The sequence below is a fragment of the Hyperolius riggenbachi genome, chromosome 7, assembly GCF_040937935.1.
Source record: "Hyperolius riggenbachi isolate aHypRig1 chromosome 7, aHypRig1.pri, whole genome shotgun sequence".
Taxonomy (NCBI): domain Eukaryota; kingdom Metazoa; phylum Chordata; class Amphibia; order Anura; family Hyperoliidae; genus Hyperolius; species Hyperolius riggenbachi.
Genome location: NC_090652.1, coordinates 178,251,414 through 178,275,785, shown reverse-complemented (window position 1 = coordinate 178,275,785; position 24,372 = coordinate 178,251,414). Strand labels below are relative to the sequence as shown.

The following is a 24,372-nucleotide window of genomic DNA, read 5'->3' as shown; positions in this document are numbered from 1 at the left end:
AAACCAAGCCAGCAGCGATCAGAGCCCACCAACAGAAAACTCTGTTGGTGGGCAGAAAAGGTAGGGGGGGGGGGGGGGGCGGGGCGGAATCACTTGTGTGCTGAGTTGTATGGCCCTGCAGCAAGCCCTTATAGCTGCAGTGGCCTGAAGTGTAAAAAATAGCCTGGTCACTAGGGGGTGTAAGCCTACGGTCCTGAAGTGGTTAATTGGAATTCTGATGCTCAAAAAGCCTTTGAAAATCTGAAAACAATATTTATTTCAGCACCTATTCTTAAACATCCTGAACCTTCAGTCCCTTTTACACTGGTAGTTTGTGCCTTAGAATCTGCAGTTGGGTCTATCCTGTCACAAAGACAGGACTTATCCTTTTTAGTTAGCCAATAAATGGTATCATCCTGATTAAAAACTTTTTGCTGAAACAAAGACGGGTCCAAATCCCTCCTTTACCCAGTTGCTTTTTCTCCCAATAAACTTTCTGAATCTGAAAGTAATTACGATGTGGTGGATCATGAACTATTCGCCATCAAGGAGGCTGTTGAGGAGTACTCACTGGAAGGTGCAAATCACCCAATTCTCATATACACAGACCATAAAAATTTGGAATATTTAAAAACTGCAAAACAACTCAGTTCATGGCAAGCAAGATGGGCACTCTTCTCAAATCTAAGCATTTCTTCACCAAATATTTCCTTTGTAATGAACACATTAAAAAATATAGTAAAAAGTGACTACATCACCAGATCTCTTTGATTTCTCAGCTCACTACTTTTTGTTTACTTCATACTTTTTTTTTTTCTTTCTATTTTTTTCCCTTGACTTCTTCAGTTGAAGACACATGCATTTAGAAGCCAGGATTGTTCAGGATGTTCGCAATGTTCAATATATTTAAATTACATATACAGTATATACTCGCAAGCAAGCCGAATTTTGGACCCACAAAAAGTGGGTCAAAAGTTGGGGGGTCGGCTTGCTTGCCAGTGATGTGCCTGAGGGTCGTCGTCCCCGCTCCCCCCGCGGTCGCTGCTATTACCTTAGCTCCGCGGCTTCCTATTCCCCTGTCCTGCTCTTAATTCACAGCAGCTTGCCCCACGGTGGCTGCTGCGTGATGACGGAGGAAGTGCAGAGAGAGGTTCCCATAGTAACCAGGAAGCCGCTCTCTGCGACTTCCTCCGTCATCACACAGCAGCCACCGTGGGGCGAGCTGCTGTGAATTAAAAGCAGGACAGGGGAATAGGAAGCCGCGGAGCTAAGGTAATAGCAGCGGACACAGGGGGAGCGGGCGGCGCTAAACTCGCTATCCTGGGCACTATACTAGCTATACTGGGCACTTTATAAGCTATACTGGGCACTTTATAAGCTATACTGGGCATGATACTAGCTATCCTGGGCACGATACTAGCTATCCTGGGCACGATACTAGCTATCCTGGGCACGATACTAGCTATCCTGGGCACTATACTAGCTATCCTGGGCACTATACTAGCTAACCTGGGCACTATACTAGCTATCCTGGGCACTATACTAGCTATCCTGGTCACGATACTAGCTATCCTGGGCACGATACAAGCTATCCTGGGCACGATACTAGCTATACTGGGCACTTTACTAGCTATACTGAGGCACTACCTTCCCATACTGGGCACTATACTAGCTATACTGGGCACTATACTAACTATACTGGGCACCATACTAGCTATCCTGGTCACTATACTAGCTATCCTGGGCACTAAACTAGCTATCCTGGGCACTAAACTAGCTATCGTGGGCACTAAACTAGCTATCCTGGGCACTATACTAGCTATCCTGGGCACTATACTAGCTATCCTGGGCTCTTTACAAGCTATACTGGGCATGATACTAGCTATCCTGGGCATGATACTAGCTATCCTGGGCACTATACTAGCTATCCTGGGCACTATACAAGCTATCCTGGGCACGATACTAGCTATACTGGGCACTTTACTAGCTATACTGAGGCACTACCTTCCCATACTGGGCACTATACTAGCTATACTGGGACACACTGGGGGGGATCATGCGGCCAGCATTTCCTACCCCGGCTTATATGCGGGTCAATCATTTTTCCTGGTTTTTCAGGTAAAGTTGGGGGGTCGGCTTATATGCGGGTCGGCTTCCTTGCGAGTATATACTGTAATCCCTTCCTTAGTCTTCAACAATGTATCTATAAATGCAACGTTGAAAGAGTCACCACTGAATAAACATTTATTACGGGTCTCAGAATCAGGAGATCAGATATTTACTTAATCGTTAGGTGTATGTTTAGCTTGCATTATGTTGGTGAACACTAGAATAAAATTACAGAGTACAAACAGAGGAGTGGCTGAATAGAGTACTGGTTAAGGGCACTGCCTTTACATGGGAGACCAGAGTTCGAATCCTGGCTAGGGTCAGTACCTGTTCAGTAGGGAGTTCAAGGCAAGACACCCTAACACTGCAGGGTGGCCTCCTGAGCGCGCCCCAGTGGCTGTAGCTCTTGAGCACTTTGAGTCCGACAGGAGAAAAGCGCTATATAAATGTTCGGATTATTATTTATTAAACAGATTTACCCTTTAAAATGACAGGCATGACTTATAATTATAAGGAATCATTGCACACTAGCTTTTAGGGCAATTTTGAAAATCACTGGCACTTAAGAAAATGCGAAAACGCCCTAGGTATGAACAAGCCCTTACATAACTTTTTCATTTCTCTATCGCTTCTCTTGTTTTCTTCTTCTGTTCTTTCCTCTTATTTTTGTCCTTTATGGCCCTTGCAGGCATATTGTGAAAGGATGAAGTTGGGATTTTGGTTACAAAAAGTATACCTCAAATGTAACTTTTCTAGATTGTTAGCAAGAGGCTTGAGGCATTTCTGTGACTGTATATTTTAAAGAGCCTTGTGTCCCTTCCTAGTGATACACGTCTTGTCTACAAACTGTTCATGTATTATGCAAAATGTAATATATTATGCACAAGTGGATCTTATTCAAAATGTATTGGCTATCGCATACTGTTAACCACTTGAGGACCGCGGGCTTTACCCCCCCTAAGGACCAGGCACTTTTTTCCATTCAGACCACTGCAGCTTTCACAGTTTATTGCTCGCTCATACAACCTACCACCTAAATGAATTTTGGCTCCTTTTCTTGTCACTAATAAAGCTTTCTTTTGGTGCTATTTGATTGCTGCTGTGATTTTTACTTTTTATTATATTCATCAAAAAAGACATGAATTTTGGCAAAAAAATGATTTTTTTAACTTTCTGTGCTGACATTTTTCAAATAAAGTAAAATTTCTGTATACATGCAGCACGAAAAATGTGGACAAACATGTTTTTGATTAAAAAAAAAAAAACACATTCAGCGTTTACAAACTATGGTGCAAAAAGTGAATTTTCCCATTTTCCAGCATCTCTGACTTTTCTGACCACCTGACATGTTTCATGAGGGGCTAGAATTCCAGGATAGTATAAATACCCCCCAAATGACCCCATTTTGGAAAGAAGACATCCCAAAATATTCACTAAGTGGCATAGTGAGTTCATAGAAGATATTTTTTGTCACAAGTACGCGGAAAATGACACTTTGTGACAAAAAAAAAATGAAATCTGCCAAGGACTCACCATGCCCCTCTCTGAATACCTTGAAGTGTCTACTTTCCAAAATGGGGTCATTTGTGGGGTGTGTTTACTATCCTGACATTTTGGGGGGTGCTAAATTGTAAACACCCCTGTAAAGCCTAAAGGTGCTCATTGGACTTTGGGCCCCTTAGCGCAGTTAGACTGCAAAAAAGTGCCACACATGTGGTATTGCCGTACTCAGGAGAAGTAGTATAATGTGTTTTGGGGTGTATTTTTACACATACCCATGCTGGGTGGGAGAAATATCTCTGTAAATGACAATTGCTTGATTTTTTTTTTTTACACACAATTGTCCATTTACAGAGATATTTCTCCCACTCAGCATGGGTATGTGTAAAAATACACCCCAAAACATATTATACTACTTCTCCTGAGTACGGCGATACCACATGTGTGGCACTTTTTTGCACCCTAACTGCGCTAAGGGGCCCAAAGTCCAATGAGTACCTTTAGGATTTCACAGGTCATTTTTGTTTCAAGACTACTCCTCACGGTTTAGGGCCCCTAAAATGCCAGGGCAGTATAGGAACCCCACTAATGACCCCATTTTAGAAAGAAGACACCCCAAGGTATTCCCTTAGGAGTATGGTGAGTTCATAGAAGTTTTTATTTTTTTGTCACAAGTTAGCGGGAATTGATTTTAAATTTTTTTTTTCACAAAGTGTCATTTTCCGCTAACTTGTGACAAAAAATAAAATCTATGAACTCGCCATACTCCTAACTGAATACCTTTGGGTGTCTTCTTTCTAGAATGGGGTCATTTGTGGGGTTCCTATACTGCCCTGGCATTTTAGGGGCCTTAAACCGTGAGAAGTAGTCTTGAAACCAAATGTCGCAAAATGACCTGTGAATTCCTAAAGGTACTCATTGGACTTTGGGCCCCTTAGCGTACTTAGGGTGTAAAAAAGTGCTACACATGTGGTACCGCCGTACTCAGGAGAAGTAGTATAATGTGTTTTGGGGTGTATTTTTACACATACCCATGCTGGGTGGGATAAATATCTCTGTAAATGACAATTGTTTGATTTTTTTTTTACACACAATTGGGTATGTGTAAAAATACACATTATACTACTTTTCCTGAGTACGGCGGTACCACATGTGTGACACTTTTTTGCAGCCTAGGTGCGCTAAGGGGCCCAACGTCCTATTCACAGGTCATTTTGAGGCATTTATTTTCTAGACTACTCCTCACGGTTTAGGGCCCCTAAAATGCCAGGGCAGTATAGGAACCCCACAAGTGACCCCATTTTAGAAAGAAGACACCCCAAGGTATTCCGTTAGGTGTATGGCGAGTTCATAGAAGATTTTATTTTTTGTCACAAGTTAGTGAAAAATGACACTTTATGAAAAAAAAACCAATAAAAATCAATTTCCGCTAACTTTGGACAAAAAATAAAATCTTCTATGAACTTGTCATACACCTAACAGAATACATTGGGGTGTCTTTTTTCTAAAATGGGGTCACTTTGTGGGGTTCCTATACCGCCCTGGCATTTTACGGGCCCAAAACCATGAGTAGTCTGGAAACCAAATGTCTCAAAATGACTGTTCAGGGGTATAAGCATCTGCAAATTTTGATGACAGGTGGTCTATGAGGGGGCGAATTTTGTGGGTGGCCTTTTAGATGGCAGGTTGTATTGGGCCTGATCTGATGGATAGGAGTGCTAGGGGGGTGACAGGAGGTGATTGATGGGTGTCTCAGGGGGTGGTTAGAGGGGAAAATGGATGCAATCAATGCACTGGGGAGGTGACGGAAGGGGGTCTGAGGGGGATCTGAGGGTTTGGCCGAGTGATCAGGAGCCCACACGGGGCAAATTAGGGCCTGATCTGATGGGTAGGTGTGCTTGGGGGTGACAGGAGGTGATTGATGGGTGTCTCAAGGTGTGATTAGAGGGGGGGAATAGATGCAATGCACTGGCGAGGTGATCAGGGCTGGGGTCTGAGGGCGTTCTGAGGGTGTGGGCGGGTGATTGAGTGCCCTAAGGGCAGATAGGGGTCTAATCTGATAGGTAGCAGTGACAGGGGGTGATTGATGGGTAATTAGTGGGTGTTTAGGGTAGAGAACAGATGTAAACACTGCACTTGGGAGGTGATCTGACGTCGGATCTGCGGGCGATCTTTTGGTGTGGGTGGGTGATTAGATTACCCGCAAGGGGCAGGTTAGGGGCTGATTGATGGGTGGCAGTGACAGGGGGTGATTGATGGGTGGCAGTGACAGGGGGTGATTGATGGGTGATTGATGGGTAATTAGTGGGTGTTTAGGGTAGAGAACAGATGTAAACACTGCACTTGGGAGGTGATCTGACGTCGGATCTGCAAGCGATCTATTGGTGTGTGTGTGTGTGGGGGGGGGTGATCAGGAGGGGGCAGGGAGCAGGGGGGGGGCTAAAAAACAAATAGCGTTGACAGATAGTGACAGGGAGTGATTGATGGGGGATTAGGGGGGTGATTGGGTGCAAACAGGGGTCTGGGGGGTGGGCAGGGGGTCTGAGGGGTGCTGTGGGTGATCTGGGGCGGGGGGGGGGAATCCGTGTGCTTGGGTGCGACATAGGGTGGCTGCAGCCTGCCCTGGTGGTCCCTCGGACATTGGGACAACCAGGGCAGGAGGCAGCCTGTACAATACACTTTGTAAACATTACAAAGTGTATTATACACTTTGTATGCGGTGATCCGGGTGCTAGTAACCCGCCGGCGCTTCCGAACGGCCGGCGGGTTACGCCAGTCCCCGGCGGCCGATCGCGTCACGAATGACGCGATAGCGCCGCCCATGCCCGTAAAAGGACCGCCGCCATTTGTCAATACGGCGGTCCTTGCGGGGTCCACTTCCCAGCCGCCAATTGTCTATACGGCGGTCGGGAAGTGGTTAAAGAGACTCGGTATTAAGAAAATCGTCCCCTGGGGGTACTTACCTCTGGAGGGGGAAGCCTCTGCATTATAACGAGGCTTCCCCCAGTCCTCCGGTGTCCCGGCAATCTCCTGCTGCAGCCCCTGAAGTGCAGTAATGTAAATATTTACCTTCCACGATCCTGTGCAGGCGCACCAGCCGCTCTTTCTTCGGGTTAAGGTGGAAATAGCCGAACCCGATCAATCCGCTCTACTGCGCAGACATGAGTGCTTTTGCGCCTGCGCTTGGCTATTTCCGCCTAGCCAGAACGAAGAACCGCTACTGCGCCTGCGCTGGAACCTGGAGAGGCTTGTTAGGCTCGTCGGGAGAGGATTACAGGGAGCCAGTGCTGGATTCCCTGCAGCTACAGGGACCGTGGATTCCTCATTGGGACCCAGAGGCTTCTCCCTCCAGAGGTAAGTACCCCCCAGTGGACTTTTTTTTTAATATAGAGTCTATTTAAGACCAGGAGCAACTGTCACATCTTTAAAATCTTAAAAATGCTCTGGTCTCTAAACTCACAACTTCCTCTCTGCTCTGAAAGATAAGCAGCAGGATAATGACCTTTAAAGAAAAACATTTCTCAGTTACAACGTAGCCTCCCTGATGATCAGGAAGAGCCTGACTCGTTGCTACAAAACTTGCTACAAGTGGTATTGAGCTAGGTTCTTTTACGCTGAAAACAGGCTTTGAAAGATTTATAATAGTGCATGTGCACACCCTACTGGCAGTAGGCACATATTACAGCATTACCAGAAGATTCAAAGTGACAGAATTACAGCATATTACATAATAAATATTACAGCATTACAGAAAATTCAAACTATGGAATCTAATACCATACTGTATATTGTACAGAGAATTATACTTATTGCCACACTCGCCTGAACTCGGCCGTGACCGACTATAACAACCATCACGGCTAAGAGTTGTACAGCAGACCAGAGTTTGTACAGTGTCCCAATGACGATCCCTACAGATCTGGCATGTCAGACCTTTAGCTATGCCTAAGCATGACCCAACGGCATTGTTCTTGGCACCTCCCCACCCACTGGAAGCCGCTAAGTAAGATGCGCTTGTCATCCCTTCGCCCCACCATGCATAGCAACAGAGGCGTCATCAGCCAAAGGCGACAGTGCACTAACAACACTGTACAGATGTGTCATCAGCCTCTGCACACAATGCGTCTTTTGCTATGCAAGGGGGAGCAGAGAAACGTTGAGAGTAAGTAAAGGAGAAGTTTCTGGTGGTGGGAACAGCAAGAACAATGTGCTGTGCCTGGGCATTGCTAAAAATCTAACATGACGGATCTTCATGCAATCGTTGTGCGCCTGATGTAGTCAGGTCTGACCATAATGACCACCCCCGCCATGGCAGTCGTTACTGTGCACCAGACCAGCGTGTGTATGGACCTTTAGGGCTGGTTCATGCGGATGTCTCAATCACCTGTCCAGTGTCTTATCCAAATACTTTTCTGCAAGCGTGCAGAAAAGCATTTCTTGACTTTCCGCGGTGATTCCCAGCAATTTACATTTTTTACCCGCAGGGGACACAGGAGTGCGGCGCTAATGGACCCCAGAACGGCCAGACCCTGCTGCTTCCAGACAGTGGAAAAAAAAGATCAAAATGCTGCTTTTGCATAAATGGCGGGAAATGATGTGCAAGCGTGCATGTGAACTGGCCCTTAGTTGTTGTACCACACAAGAGAGATGTTTTAGGTAAACACTGTACATTATTTCTGCATCTGTAGATTTATTTCTTCATCCATATTTGAGACGGATTTTTCTATTTGTGATTAACCATTTCAGCCGCCCAGACGTGATCCTCACGTCCAGGCGGCTGCTCTGCTGCGGTGCCATGCTTCGGCGCGCTCCCCCGTGCTGTTCTACGGTAGTCTCGTGATCAGTGAACGGGAACATGGTTCCCTCTGGGACGAGGGGTGAACGTTGGGTGTGCATCCTAGTGGACAGTGGAGCGCGTTACCGGGAAGGGGGGGGGGGCTAGGGTGCAGTGGCATAGCTAGCATAGTTGCCCCAGTATAGGGAGTTTAGTTGCCCCAAGAGGACAGTCCCGCGACCCACCAGTGGGCCGCGGACCACAGGTTGGGGACCCCCGATTTAAATGGTGTAATAACAGAGTCAAACGGGCAAATAAAATACATAGGTTTTAATTATGGTAACATGGATTATTTTAAAGCTATAATGGACGAAATCTGAGAAATAATGAATTTTTTCCATTTTTTTCTTATTAATCCTGTTAAAATACATTTAGAAAAAAATAATTCTTAGCAAAATGTACCACCCAAAGAAAGCCTAATTAGTGGTGGAAAAAAACAAGATATAGATCAATAACTTGCGATAAGTAGTGATGAAGTTATTAGCGAAATGAATGGGAGGAAAAAATTGCTCTGATGCATAAGGTAAAAATTCCCGCGGGCTGAAATGGTTAAAAAGTTTATTTTAGAAATTTTAATTACATTTTTTTACATGATTTTGTTTTGAAAGTTTTATTATACTCAAATGGATACTAGACCCTTGCTTGACGGATTTTAGTAAGTTGCAAGCAAAAAATTCTCGAAAATTAATTGAAACACTTTTTGCACAGAAATCCTGCAGAAATTGAACGCCTGGGAGGTTAAAGAACTCTTGCAATAAACCTGCAATGCTTACTTCCTGGAATACCTGTGAGCACATAAAGGGTTAACCTTCAGTGTTTACATATAAGCAATGACACACCATGGCACAGCAAAAAAAACCTGATTTTAACTTGCTGATTACTTGCTGATAGGGGTATTTACACAGGCTGATCTCTCTAAATACACACGTCGGATTTGCGCAAACGACCCGTCATTTGGACGTCAAATCGGACGTGTGTACAGACTGTCGTTCAGCTGATAAGAGCGGACTTGAGCGGTCCGCCAAGCGGATGGGTCGTTTGCGCAAATCCGACGTGTGTACGCACCTTAAACACACACAAAGTAAATTTCTCAGCAACTACATTTAGTTTTCCTTGTCTGCTATGCTTTAACCATTTTAGCCGCCCGGACGTGATCCTCATGCTCTGCTGCGGTGCCGCGCTTCAGCACACTCCTGCGCGCGATCGCGGCCCCGTGCTGTCCCCCGGTAGTCTTGGGATCAGTGAACGGGTACATGGTTCCCGTTCACTGATCCGTGTCCCCAGCAGAAAAACCGATGCTCTCTTACCAGAGGCTTCAGTCTTTCTGCAAAAAAAAAAAAGTTTCCCGTCCTCTTTGTGCTTCCGGTTAGCAAGAAGCACAAGGAGAAAAAAAAACTCAAGGTGGCCATCTTGTGGCCAAATAGTAAAACTACATCTACATACCATTTTACACATATTATAACATTAAAAATTAACAGTTTATTTCCCAACACCAAAAAATTACCCAAATAAAATTTTTAATGAAAAAAATTACATTTAAAAAAACAAAACAAAAAAAAAAAACAACAAAATAGTTACCTAAGGGTCTGAACTTTTTAAAATATGCATGTGGGACTTCCGGTTCCGGCGCCTACATGAGAGGACGGTGGTGAAGGAGCTCCGACAGCTAACCATCCTTACCTACACATATAGCCTCCAAAAGACCAGGAACAGTAGCGAAACAAGTGATGACTACTTTCGGGACACAGAGGAGGTAGATGGAGAAATACCTCACTCGATCGGCGCGCAGAGATAAAGAGCAGCCGAAAACCCAGAGACAGTCGAAGATGGCGGCGGCCCGCACGAGACACACGTCCCAGAGCTCGGGGAGAGCCTCTCCCACAAACACCTGGGAAACAGAAAGTGTGGGCTCCACAGACGCTGGGTGGCAAGGACTATAAGGCAATAGCGAAGGAAGTAGCTAAACTGATTGCGCCGGACCTCCAGATGATCGTGGAGGGAGCGGAAAAAAAAATCGCCCGGCCATGTCACGCGGCAGCTGCAAGACCATACCTGCAGAATTGTAGAGGCTGAGAAACGCATACAACAAGTGGAAACGGACTTCGATGTAAACACCCGGCATGTGGAAGAATCGCATAAGTCCAACAGGCTAGGCTGTTCCACGAAAAGCTAGAGGACCTGGAAAACAGGTCCCGCAGAAACAGAAATCAGAGTGGTAGGCCTGAGTGAGACACACAAAATGGCGGACATCGACGAATTCTGTGAGAGGACCCTGCCGGAGTTACTGGGAGTGACAGCCCCATGTAGAGCTGAGAGAGCACACCGGGTCGGCCAGACGAAGGAAGAGAGAGATAAACTACCACGTTTAGTGATGGTACGGTATCTCGACTACAAAGATAAACTAAACTAAAGTTGCTTACAGCATTCAAGGCAAGACAGGAGCCATTAATGTTTGAAGAGCGCAGGATAATGATCTTCAATGACTATTCCTTTAATGTTTCCAAGAAGCGCCAAGCATTCAACACAGTTTGTGCAGACCTGGTGGCACGGAAAATTAAATTTGCCCTGATGTACCCGGCAACGCTACGCATTACATGCAAAGATGATTCAATTTATATCTTCAAGCGCCCTGAGGATGCAGAGAAGTTTTTGAAAAGCCCGGAGGCCAACCGCAGCCCTCAGAGAGCGTACACTTGAGTTCGAACCGAGGGGCCGTGAGTTATATAAACACTTGTAATGCCGAACTTTGCACTTTGTTATATGTTAATAGCTACGGAGGTTACAACACAAACTATTAGAAACAATTCACATTTAGGATGGAGAGCTGGAGCTACATACTGGGCTGAAACAATGCCGCCCTTTTCTACATGTGGGGAAGAAGGAAGTCAAGAAAAAGTAGTGAGACGGGGAGTTAAGAGCCGATAGAAACAGAAGAAAAGGAGATTTTATCTCCTGCTAAGTTTAATATATGTACTTTCCGGCAAAAGCGGGAGAATGGGGGGAAGGGAAGGGAGGGATCCACTCTCTGATGGGAATTTAGATAGAGAAGAGTTGAGGTATCTGTGGTTGTATGTCAATGCCAATATGGTCGATGGTATTACTAAAGCCTAAAAATGTGAGATGTGTTTGGGTAAGGCTAATGTTGATAAGTACAATATTTCTTTGGGCCCAGCCATCTGTTTATATGCATCATAGAATGGACAAATGACTATAAAAGTCGTATCATGCAATGTGAAGGGTCTGAGATCGTCTATGAAACGATCACAGGTCCTTCGACATCTGAAAAAATTGAAAGCGGATGTAGCGTTACTGCAAGAGACCCACTTGAAAGCGGATGAGTTTAAATATATGCAAAAAGGATGGGTAGCTACCTGCGTAGGCGCCGCGGCGATAGAACGAAAAGCGGGTGTACTTATTCTGGTAAACAAATCATTACATGCACGAACAAAAGTAATACAGTCCGATGATGCGGGCAGATGGCTGGGCATCAAATTGCACCTTGCTGGGGACACCTTGACGGTATATAATGTGTATGGCCCAAACATAGATAATGATACGTTCTTGAGGAACCTGAAGTGGGAGATTGCTAAACACAATATTAGCACAGTAGTAGTGGGAGGAGATTGGAATGACGTGATACACCCGGATGAGGATAGATCAGGCAGCCTAATACAAGGGAGACAAAAACCCTCCAGGCGAATAACTAACTTGGCACGGTTCCAAAGCACAGTTTAACAGATGCATGGAGGTATATTCAGCCGTATAACAGGGAATACTCGTTCTATTCGGCAGTGCAGCGCACATTTTTGCGTATAGACCAAGTAATCCTAGGAGACCAATTGGTGGGTAGACTACATAAGGCGGAAATAGAAGACATAGTCATTTCGGACCATGCGCCAGTGAGTATTGAGGTGCATGAAAAAATACAGAGGGGCACGGATATCTTGTGGAGGCTCCCGTCACACCTATATGGAGACGAGGACTACCACAAACTCTTGCAAGGATGGTGGTTGGAATACAGGGGGGATAATAGAGAGCATGAAAGGAACCCACATCTCCTTTGGAAAACAGCCAAAGCGGTGCTAAGAGGGAGAATTATGGCCTATACGGCTACAAAAAATAAACAAACAGCTACAAGATATAGGGAAGCGATACTGACAGTGAGGGAGGCATTCCGGCAATATAGGCAGACCCCGAACACAACAACAAGACAGGAATGGATAAAAGCAAAGACAGCATCAGATCATTGGTTTAAGGAAAGGGAGATGCTACTAAAACCATACCAGGACCTAAAGTATCATAAATTTGGTAGTAAAGCAGGTCATTTCTTATCCCTCATGGCCAGAGGACAATACTCACCTTTGACACTACACGCATAAAAAAAACAGGATGGGAACATAGTGTATCACCCTAAAGAGGTAAATGCAGTATTCAAACAATTCTATAGAGACCTGTATGCAGCACCGATAGATCATGACACACAACATATTAAGGGTTTACTGGAACATATTAAACTCCCGAAACTAACACAAGAGGACCTGTTAGATTTAAACTCAGACATCACTGAAAAGGAAGTCAGGCAAACCATTAAGTCACTTCCAAATCATAAAGCCCCTGGGCCAGATGGCCTACCAGGGGAATTTTATAAAATCATCCAGAAGGAAGCAAGTAACCTATTGGCAACAGTATATAACAAAATATTAAAAGGGGAACAAATGCTGGCAACAGGAGAGACAGCATACATTAAATAAATATTAAAGCCAGGGAAAGACCCGCAAGATCCAAGTTCATACCGCCCGGTATCGCTGATTAACCAAGACCTAAAAATTATGACAAAAAAAAATGTCAGATGGATTGGCACAATTGATGCCTACATTAATCAATAAGGAGCAGGTGGGATTCGTCAGGGGGAGGGCGGCAGTTGCAAATATAAGAAAAGTACTAATGGTGCTGGAACAGGTTAAGGCATACCCAAAAACATATAAGGATAGTGCTATAGTGACCTTTGACGCAGAAAAAGCGTTTGACGCAGTTAACTGGACGTGGGCGACACAAGTCATGGAAAAGATGGGCTTTCAGGGGGCATTCCTAAATATGTTTCACCTACTATATAAAACGCCACAAGCTAGGGTGTATACCCCTGGATTCTTGTCTAAACCTATTATGTTGAAACGTGGGACCAGACAAGGATGCCCACTATCCCCCCTAATTTTTAACAAAGCTCTGGAACCCATAGCACGAAAATTACACAAATAAATACCTGGAATCCAGATAGGCCAGATGAAATTGGTGCAGACCCTCTTTGCAGATGATGTGATGCTGTTTCTTGCAGAGCCAAAAATACAACTACCTAAGGCACTTTCAGTTATTAAGGACATGGGACAATACTCGGGATTCAAAATAAATGTTAACAAAAGTGAAATATTACAACTGTCTAAATTAGCAGACCCACAAGATGTACAAGGATTGGGGGTACGGGTAGCCTCGGAAAAGATCAAATACTTGGGGGTAGAAATTGGTAAGGACCCCACCTCTCTGTATAGCCGGAATGTCTCCCCACTGGTAAAGGAGGTGATAGCACAAATTCAAGGATGGGAGAATATTCCACTGGGAGTAGCAGGAAGATCATCACTAGTCAAAATAGTGAGTTTTGGGAGACTATTATACCCCATGCAGGTACTTCCAGTACTTTGGAAGCATAAAAATATAATGGCCTTGAATAAGGCCTTCACAAAGTTTCTGTGGAAAAACAAAAGAACGCGTATTAAATTGAATAGGTTGCAAATTCCAAAGGAGATGGGGGGTTTAAACATGCCTGACATTAGGAGGTATAACCTGGCATGCCTGTTCAGGCATGTCAGGGATTGGATATCGGGAAAAGAAGACTTCTCAAACACTGATTTGGAACGCCATGTTGCGGAGCCATTTGAACTGACAGCCTTGTTACACTCCAAATGGGCTGACCTTCCCTTACGATTAAAACATAGTTTTATATACAGGGACACCCTTATAGCATGGAGAGAGGTAAGGAAAAAATTTGGGCTACCATGGAGAATATCCAAATACCTACCACTGGAAGGCAACCCAGAATTTAAGCCGGGCTTAACACAAGACAACTATGGGAGGTGGGCAGATAAGGGTATACTGAAAGTGGGAAATCTCCTAAATCTTAAAGCACATAGATGGTTAACGTTCCTGGAAGTAAGGCAGCAATATGGCGTTTCCAAAACAGATTTTTTAGCCTACGGCCAGATACGCTCATATGTAAAGGCGCGATTAACAAACATTGCAGATATAGCGAGCATCCTCCCTTTCGACCACTTTTTAAAACCCAGAGGAGAAAAGATGTCCCTGTCAGAAATACAAATGGCATTAGCAAAAATTGGAATGCAGAAAAAGGCTCAGGCAAACATGGCAAGATGGAAGAAGTATTTCCCAATCTTGAATTTAGAAAATGTATTCTAGAGGGCAATAACTATGTGAGACAGGTAATAATAAGTGAAAGGTGGAGGGAGTCACACCTAATGATGATCTATCACGCAAAATATGCCTTTAATATTAAATATAAAGTACCTAGACCAGATCACATAGATCATTGCCCCAAATGCAGATCCCGGGAGCTGACATGGTACACTGTATATGGAGTTGCTCGAAAATACAAGCATACTGGGATGAGGTGATAGGCTATGCTAACAAAATTGGAAAATGTACGCTACCAAAGGACCCCATGCTTCTGCTTTTTAACTCTACACTAGAAGGGGAAAACAGCATGAAAATAACAAATATGATACATGTGCTTATTATTGCTGCCAGAAAGGTAATCTATAACAGATGGATCTATTCTTCCCTTCCGTCTCTCTGGGATCTCAAAGAGGAACTAAGGCATTTGGTGATGCTGGAAAAACTAGATGCCAGTATGAACAAAGACAAAGGCACTACAAAGTTCTTCAAGAAATGGAAACCTTTTTTTAATAGACAATATGTCAAAAGAAGAACTGCGAAACATGGTGACTCCATTTAAGTACACTACTTGGTATCTCAAAGGACGAATAGCTAATACTCTAGGACAACTGGACTTTGGCTATTAGTATATAAAATAGACCTGGACATACAGACTTCCAAATAAGATACTGGGACCGAGAAGGAATTAGATAGGGAAATCAGAGAGTGGTTAAGGGTGGGGGGTGGATGGGTAACTTGGAGGGGGGGGGGGGGGGGGGTTAAAATGTTGTCTATTTTGTTCAAACAGTGCATGTTGCACACCAACCTGTTTGTATTCTCATATGGTCTATGACCAAAAATGGTTTGGAAAAATAATAAAAAACATTTGGAAAAAAAAATATGCATGTGAAGGGGGTATACTAAGAGCAATTTTTAAATTATAAGCTTGTAAATAGTGATGGACGCAAAACGGAAATAATGCACCTTTATTTCCAAATAAAATATTGGTGCCATACATTGTGATAGGGACAAAATAAAATACGTAGGTTTTAATTATGGTGGCATGGATTATTTTAAAGCTATAATGGACGAAAACTGAGAAATAAATGATTTTTTTCAATTTTTTCTTAATATTCCTGTTAAAATGCATTTATAAAAAAATAATTCTTAGCAAAATGTACCACCCAAACAAAGCCTAATTAGTGGAGGAAAAAACAAGATATAGATCAATAAATTGTGATAAGTAGTGATAAAGTTATTAGCAAATGAATGGGAGGTGAAAATTGCTCTGATGCATAAGGTAAAAAATCCCTGCGGGCTGAAATGGTTGAAGAGACTCTGTAACAAAAGTTTCATCCTTTTTTCTACTATCCTACAAGTTCCTAAACCTATTCTAACGTGCTCTGGCTTACTGCAGTACTATCTACTATCTACTTTCTACTATCACCATCTCTGTAATAAATCAACTTAGGGCTCTTTTACACCAGAGCCCTTTTTCAGCGTTTTAACTCAAAGTCTATACTTTGCGTTAACCAAGGTAAAAGGAAAGTCCATAGACTCATTTTACCTTTCACACCCGACGCTGCGTTTCGATGCGTTGCGGTACGTCGCACCCGGGAGCTTTTTCTAGTCGGGAATCAGCGGTTTCCCGTCGGGTTAATTTATACTACCGCCACTACTCAGCGTCGCACCGCAGATTCCCAGACGACAGCCGCAGGCTAGTCAACGCGTGCAGGAGAACGGCTCCTGCACGCATTGGCTAATGTGAAAGAGCCCTTATCTCTCTCTCCTGTCGGATCTGTCGCCCTGTGTCAGGAAGGCTGTCAACTCTTCAGTGTTGTTGATCTGTTATGCACGCCCCCCCCCCCCTTCAGGCCCCCTCTATGCTCACTCCCGTGTGTGTTATTTAGATTAGGCAGCGTCTCTGTTCTCTTATCAGTGAGAGAAGAGACCTGCTTTTACAAGCTGGATAAATCGTCCTCTGTTAGGCTGTGAAAGGAGCTGGCTGGGCTGTCACATACATTACAGACACTGGGCAGAGCTGTCTGCAGGAAGAAACAATTAGCCTGTCACTCATCAGTGGATGAGAGCTGCAGGGGAAGAAGGTAAAGACACAAATGATCTCTTGAGATTCAAAAGTAAGGCTGTATACAGCCTGCTTGTGTATGGATATATTTTCTATGTGTGGACATACTGTACATCAACCTACTTTCTGTTTTGGTGGCCATTTTGTTTGTTTATAAACAAACTTTTGAAAACTGTTTTTGACTACTTTTAATGCGGCGCGGATCGCGAAATTGTGACAGAGGGGAATAGGAGATGTCCCCTAACGCACTGGTATGTTTACTTTTGTGCGATTTTAACATTACAGATTCTCTTATAGCAACTTATCACAAAGAAATGATCTATAGCTTGTTTTTTTCACCACCAATTAGGCTTTCTTTAGGTGGTTGGTACATTTTGCTAAGACTTATTTTATTCTAAATGCATTTTAACAGGAATAATAATATTTTAAAAAAATCATTATTTCTATAGTTTTAAAATAAAATGCTCTACTGTAGATAAAACTCAGGTTATACTGGTCTACTCAGGTCTACTGTAGAAAAAAACAGGTTATTACAACAATTTAAATATTTCCCTAGTACAACGTATGACAACAATATTTTATTTGGAAATAAAGGTGCATTTTTTCTGTTTTGCGTGTATCACCAATTACAAGCCCATAATTGCAAAAATAACAGTAACATACCCTCAGAACATACATATAAAAAAAAAAATCAGTACCTAAAAGGTAACTATGTATTTTTTTTTAATTGTCTTTTATATGCAAATGTTTTAATTGGGTAACTATGGGAGAGTAGGGGAAAAAACTCAGTACCTAAAGGTAACTATTTATGTAGTTAATTGTCTTTTTTTATATGCAAATGTTTTATTTGGGTAACTATGGGAGAGTAAGGGGGAGGTAAGAGGTTACTTTTTTTTTTTTTTTTTTTAGAGGTTCAATTTAATGGTATACTGTATGTGTGTATTTTTATTTTAAAAAAATGCATGTACTGTAGGTGTAATTTTATTATCTGGCCACAAGATGTCCCACACATTTTCTTCCTGTGCGTACTGCTAGATCAATGAATGGGAACTTCGTTGCCATTCACTGATCTCCCCATTAACGGGTGGTGACAAGAATGTGAACGGGAGCCCACGGTGGCCATTCGTGGCAATAGACGAATATCTATATCCTTGGGCAGGAACTGAAGTCCTGCAGGAAGTACATACAGTATATCGTCTTAAAAAGGTTAACTGGTTAAACAGATTTCTGCATTGATCTGGAGCTCTGCATTAACAGTGCAACCCTTCTGTGATTTTAATTACCTGTGTATCTGTGAGGAAGTAAAGTTGGGATCTGTTTAGCCATCTGCGGCTAACTGAAGATACAGATTCTGGTACAACTCTTGGCACAAACAAAGCTGTCAGTACTTTTCCTCGGCAGACATCCTCGTGGACATATAGTGGTGTTGGATCAGAAGGGGTGAATATAAACACTGAGAAAATAAAAGTAAAGTAAAGTTATCAAAGAAATATAAAAAAATCCAACTGCAATATACTATTTATAAACAGTTGCAACAACAATTATGTTGCCTATCACTTACCAGCGTATGCAGTATATGTCATATTTTAAAGTGGACCCAAATTAAAAATACAAGATTTCAGAAATAAAATCTATTTTCTAAATTATAATGATAAATAGCAGCCTTTTTTCAGCTGCATGATGACAAATATAAAATATTTTACATTTATTGGAGGAACACCTCAATTCCTTTCATATTGCCGGGATTTTCCGGCAAACTGGTGGTGATAAAAATCAAAAACAAAGCACAGTCTGCTACTAATGATGTAACAGGGGAGGTGATCTCAGCTTGTGTGAGATTTTACATAGACGACGCCGCTGTGAGGGAGGGTAGCTGATGACAAACACACCCATGATCTAAAACCTCCTACTAAGCTCAGAAGTAATGGCTGCCACCTGTATAACCCTAGTTATGAAAAGAGAAGGGTGAAAAGCATGCACTGAAATGCTCCTAGGCTTGAAGGAGTGTTTATTTATCTTTGTATGTGTCAGAGTGGTGCAACTAAATATTTTGAATTAAAAAAATCTTTGGTTTGGGTCCGCTTTAAATGACTTCATTTCTACCTTTGTGTGTCACTTATGTTCTTTAAAGGGAACACAAGGTGAGAGGGATATGGAGGCTGCCATATTTATTTCCTTGTAAACAATGCCAGTTGTCTAGCAGCTCTGTTGATCTTCTGGAATAAGAAGTGTCAAAACCCTGGAACAAGCATATGGCTAAACCAATAAAACCTGATTCAGCTGAGTACCTGATCTGCTGCAAGCTTGTTCAGGGTCTATGGCTAAAAGTATTAGAGACATTGGATCAGGAGGACTGCCAGGCAACTGGCACTGTTTAATTAAAAGGAAAAAAATATGGCAGCCTCCGTATCCCTTTCCTTACAGTTGTCCCTTAAATTTCGGAGTGCAATGCCAGGGCATACATTTTGGTGGAGGCCACTCCGTATTTCCATGGCAGACACAAATTGCCTCAATTCTGCACAGGACTGCAGGCTCCTCAGGGGGTGACCTGTAAATATACCTTACCTCAGGAGTATCCAAGGTAGGCCTAAAACACTCCACCAAGGCTTACAGAACCCTGGGTCCAGCTTGGAGGCTGCCAAAAATCTTCCCTCTTCCTTACACAAGTCTCTTCCAAACTACAAGCCCAGCCTGTGGGAACTCTATTACAGTAGTGTACTGCACCAGGGTCTTTACCAATTCACTGAACTGGCAGGGAACAACACCCAAGAGGGGAACTCGACACAAAGTGGGAAGTTGATTGGCTGCGTAAACTATTAGCTTTGCAGTTTCCCGACCATCCAAGTCTGTCCGCTGCCCCCCTACTTTTGTGTCACTACACCTTCCCACTAGATTGTAAGCCTTTGGCAGGGCCCTCTCTCCTTGTGTATCATACTTAATTGTGCACTCTACCCACAGAATTATGTGAACTTATCTTAGTAGACCACTACTCCAGTGTATGATCTGCCATTGTGTATCTTAAAGAGCACAACATACTAACAAGTGAAGTGAGCGGTGGATAATCATTTTATCGCTTTGTCCTGGTACCCACTAGCAGTATGTTACTACGCCGTTTCTAAGTGCGCGTGATTTGAAAAGCTCTTGCTAATGTAATGCTTTAGGTATGATCCCACTTGAGGGATGTGATATTCTAAAAATCCCCCATATCATTGCATTAGCAAGAGCTTTTCAAATCAGGGATGCTCATCCGGATTTCGGATATCCGGGTAACCCAGATGTCCAACCATTTTTACACTATCCGGCCGGATCCGGATTTCGGATAGTTGGGCAGAAATCCGGATAGCTATCTGCAGATAGTTTGACAGCCGACCCGGATATCCGCAAATTTCTCCCAGATCTCCGAATCCGGATTACAAGTTTGGTGGCAAAAACGACAAACACCGCACACCCCTCCTCCAAACCAAGCTCACATACATTGGCCAGGAATCGAACCCAGGTCAACTGCTTTGAAGGCAGCTATGCTCAACACTATACTACCGACAACACTACATGCTGAAGCCAGCCTAGCATGTACCATTGTGATATACCCAAGAGAAAAATGAGCTTGCTTATTTGCCTAATTTGCTAGATGATAGCAGTGGGACGGATGATGAAACTGCTTACAGGCTTCAATTCAAGACTTCAGAATCAGAAAGATCATGTGCCCCCCTGGATGATGCTGGTGTAACACACACAGCACAGGACACCAATTTGAAGTCTGGAAGATTCCAGGGCAAGGGTGGGAAGGATGAAAAGCTAGGTGGCCATGCAACTCTTCCTGCTAGGGACAGCCTTGCATTTTGTGTTCAACAGTTGTCCGAAGAAAAACCCAGATAGCCATTTAGTAGCAATTGTGTGCACAGTGTCTGTGGCACAATTGGTTAGTGCATTTGGCTGTTAACCGAAAGGTTGGTGGTTCAAGCCCACCCAGGGATGGCCTTGCCTTTTGTGAAGGGAACTAATGTACCCTTCTTAAACATGAAGATTGTATACAAATGTAAGCAGACTGCAGAGTGGCGCAGCAGAAGTGTGCTCGGCCCATAACCCAGAGGTTGATGGATTGAAACCATCCTCTGCTAGGCATGATTTCATTTTTGCACCTCGCTTTATCGCATGGGCAAAACGGTTTCCATAGCCCTGTAAGAGAAAGTGTAATAAGGACCCTGCCGTAACAGATATTACGGTAGCTAAGACTACTCCTGGGCCTTTCTTTTAGTTGAAGAGATGAGTGAAATGGCTGGCTTCAGCCTGTAATGTTAGTTGACCTGGGTTCGATTTCCGGCCAATGGTGGTATAGTGGTGAGGAGTGCTGCCTTCCAAGCAGTGGACCTGGGTTAGATTCCTGGCCAATGTATGTGAGCTTGCTTTTTGACAGCCTACAAATCCCTGGAAGACAAAATCAGAGAGAGAGAGAGAGAGAGAGAGAGAGAGGAAGGAGGGAGGAAGGAAGAGAGAAGAGAAGAGAAAGAGGGAGGAGGGAAGAGGGAGGGAAGGAGGAGGGTAGAGGTAGAGGATAGAAGAGGTTTTTAAAGGTTAAAAACGGTTTTAAAGCATTTTGAAAGGCACTTCCGGTTTGTCTATCCGGATATCCGAATTGGTTGGATATCCGCGGATAATGTGTCCGGATATCCGCATTTACGAGGATATCTAAAAGGTCAGATTCGGATATCCGAACCGGATCCAGATCAGGATCAATTCGGATTTTAAAAAGTACTATCCGACCATCCCTGTTTCAAATCACCAGTGCTTTTAAAAGGCTGCTAGTGCGTTTGAGCCCTAAAGGCTATTGTAAGGCAACAGCAACAAATTCAGTTTTGCGTAACAATAGTTATCCCCTGCATGTGAAATAGTTGATTCTGCCAGTTATTGAGAATCAAAAGGAATAATACCATTGATGAGGATTTTGAATTACAATTAGTAGATATAAAGAAGATTTAAACGAGGAATCCAATGTGAATAGATCAATACTTGGAAAGAGTACATCAGCTAAATAGATCCAATCTGATTGGGGGGAGGGTCGTGAAATGGAAGGTGATCTGAACAAGTTTGTGTTCACCTTAAATTTCTCTTCTATTTCAAATAAAATTAGAGAGAACATTGGCAGTATCTGGCAGATTTTGGAGAGAGATGACAGTATATCTCCAAAGGTGCTGAGTAGGCCAATGTCGACCTTTCATAAAAGAGCTACTATAGGGTTAATTATTACACAAAGTAAGTTTGTTTGAAAATGTCCCTCTACTTGGCTGGGACAATTTGGGTGTAGCAGTACATTTCCATGTGGTAATTGTCTCACCAGTAGTTGCATGATCAGGACTGATCATGTACGTATGAGGGACTATATGCATTGTATTGTCAACATTATCACACAAAGGACCAAATTTGTTGTCTATGGCATTTCTTGCTCCTTTTACCTTGGTAAAACAACCCGACCTGTGAGGGAACATCTGGTGGAAAGCCGCAGATCCACTGAGAAAAGTATAGGTGTACTTAGATTAATCAACCAGGTCAGAGATCAAAACATCACGCTGAGGTTGGTATAAAGAAAGGATCCTTTCACAGAGAGAGGCTCTATTGATTTCCAGAGCCAATGCTATAAGCCCATTGGGCTTTAATGATCGCAACAATCTTAGCATTTTCCTTGAAAGGTTCTAGAGGGTACCAGAGAGATTATGTTTGTGATCTGCTCCGGGGCAGGTTTATGATATATTGTTGAGTAAATATTAAAATGGTGATGTGCTCTGATTGCTTGCTTTAAATGACATAATGTTCTATGTATCTCTTCTTGGTATGAGGTTTACTCCTGTCTATACATCCCTGTAGGTCACAATGGTGTTGTTACGCATCTATCTTATCTCCTAAGAAGGGTGTGTGTGACCTTCCTTTAGCCTGTAAGCCAATGCAAAATTAACGGCAGGATCCCAGGGTAACATTCCCCGCGGCCTTCGGGCTGAATACGATTTCGCTCTGGCTCATTTTGAGGGTGGTGCGATTCCAGAAGGGATGCTATGCCCTACAGCGTGAAACGCATTGTGGACACTCAGCAAAGAAATGGCCTAAATGGCTGACCCACAGCTTAGGGGATGGATTGGCATTATTTATGCCTCCCTGAGTTTTTTTTCTGTCATGGAGCAAAGTCTATGAAGCAGCATGTGTAGTGTAAAAGAATTGTTGTCTCCCTAGTCTGTGTGCAGCTACGGCCCCAGAAAGGTGATAAATGAAATACAACTGTGCCATCTTTATGTCATACTGCTGCCGACTGTTCATCAACTGGAATAAAATAAATTTTCATTATAATGGTGCCCATGTTTGTAACAAAAAATAAAATATATATGTGTGTGTGTGTGTGTGTGTGTGTGTGTGTGTGTGTGTGTGTGTGTGTGTGTGTGTGTGTGTGTGTGTGTGTGTGTGTGTGTGTGTGTGTGTGTGTGTGTGTGTGTATTGACTTTAGCCAGTAAATATGATAGAACCCAAGCCTACACTCTCACATCTCAGTTGAACCAAAAAAACACAAGGCTTGGACCAATTATCCCTAAACGGAAAACAAATACCTATTAGACCAGATGCCCTCTGTGGGCCGAATCCGGCAACCCACATCAAAATGACCGTCCCGCCATGCTGCCTTGGCCCACGCTGCAGTAACGATAGTAGCCACGGGTTGCCATGGTGACGTCCAAAGCGACGGTGAAGCAATGTGCCGTGCAGAGCTTATACTTCCTCCCCTCCACAAAGCAGCGAAGGGAGGAGGCGTCTGCTCCGCACGGCACATCGCGTCACCGCCCATTTGGACGTCACTATGGCAACCTGTGGCTGCTATCTTTACTGCAGAGTACCACGCTGAACATAGCACGGTCAGAAGGGATAACCTCCCCCATAGGGGGAGGTAGGGATAAGTAGACTTGCGGCACTTGGTCCAAGCCTTGTGTTTTTTGGTTTAACTGAGATATGTGGGGGGACAGTTGCAGGCCAATCTTTTTTTTATAAACATGTGGGAGAAAAACTAAATGGTATTGGCACTAACATATATGGCTTCCCCTACTGAGGCTGAGTCTCACTGCCTGCTCTGGGCCAAGTTGAAGTGATGTTGATACACAATAGGAGGTGGGTGTCCAGCACAGCACTGCTGTGGTTTTATTTACATATTTGTGCATACATCTTGAACTGCTTGCAACGGAAGATAGGGGTGCACCCTTATGTTCTGTTGCAAGCAGTTCAAGATGTATGCACAAGTATGCACATAAAAGCACAGCAGTGCTGGACACCTGTCTCCTATGTTGTATTATCAATCTTTTCATATAGCTGGGGCGAAACAGGGTGGGTATGATGAAATGCTGGTACACCGTGTCACGGACGGTTTCGCTGCCACAGACGGCATCCTTGAACCGCC

The 24,372-nt window shown here is 43.5% G+C and overlaps 1 protein-coding gene across 6 annotated transcripts in view; it reads right to left on the bottom strand.

Annotated features, from left to right (window-relative positions):
* Positions 1–24,372, bottom strand: part of WDR75 (WD repeat domain 75) — a 669,401-nt gene that overhangs the window by 191,059 nt on the left and 453,970 nt on the right. For all 6 annotated transcript variants that reach the window (XR_011022770.1, XM_068244930.1, XM_068244926.1 and 3 more), the window contains one exon: positions 18,233–18,402. Coding sequence is in view for 5 of the 6 variants with exons in the window: in XM_068244930.1 (XP_068101031.1) it covers positions 18,233–18,402 (170 nt within the window). In the remaining variant the exon portion in view is untranslated. The remainder of the gene's footprint in view (positions 1–18,232; positions 18,403–24,372) is intronic.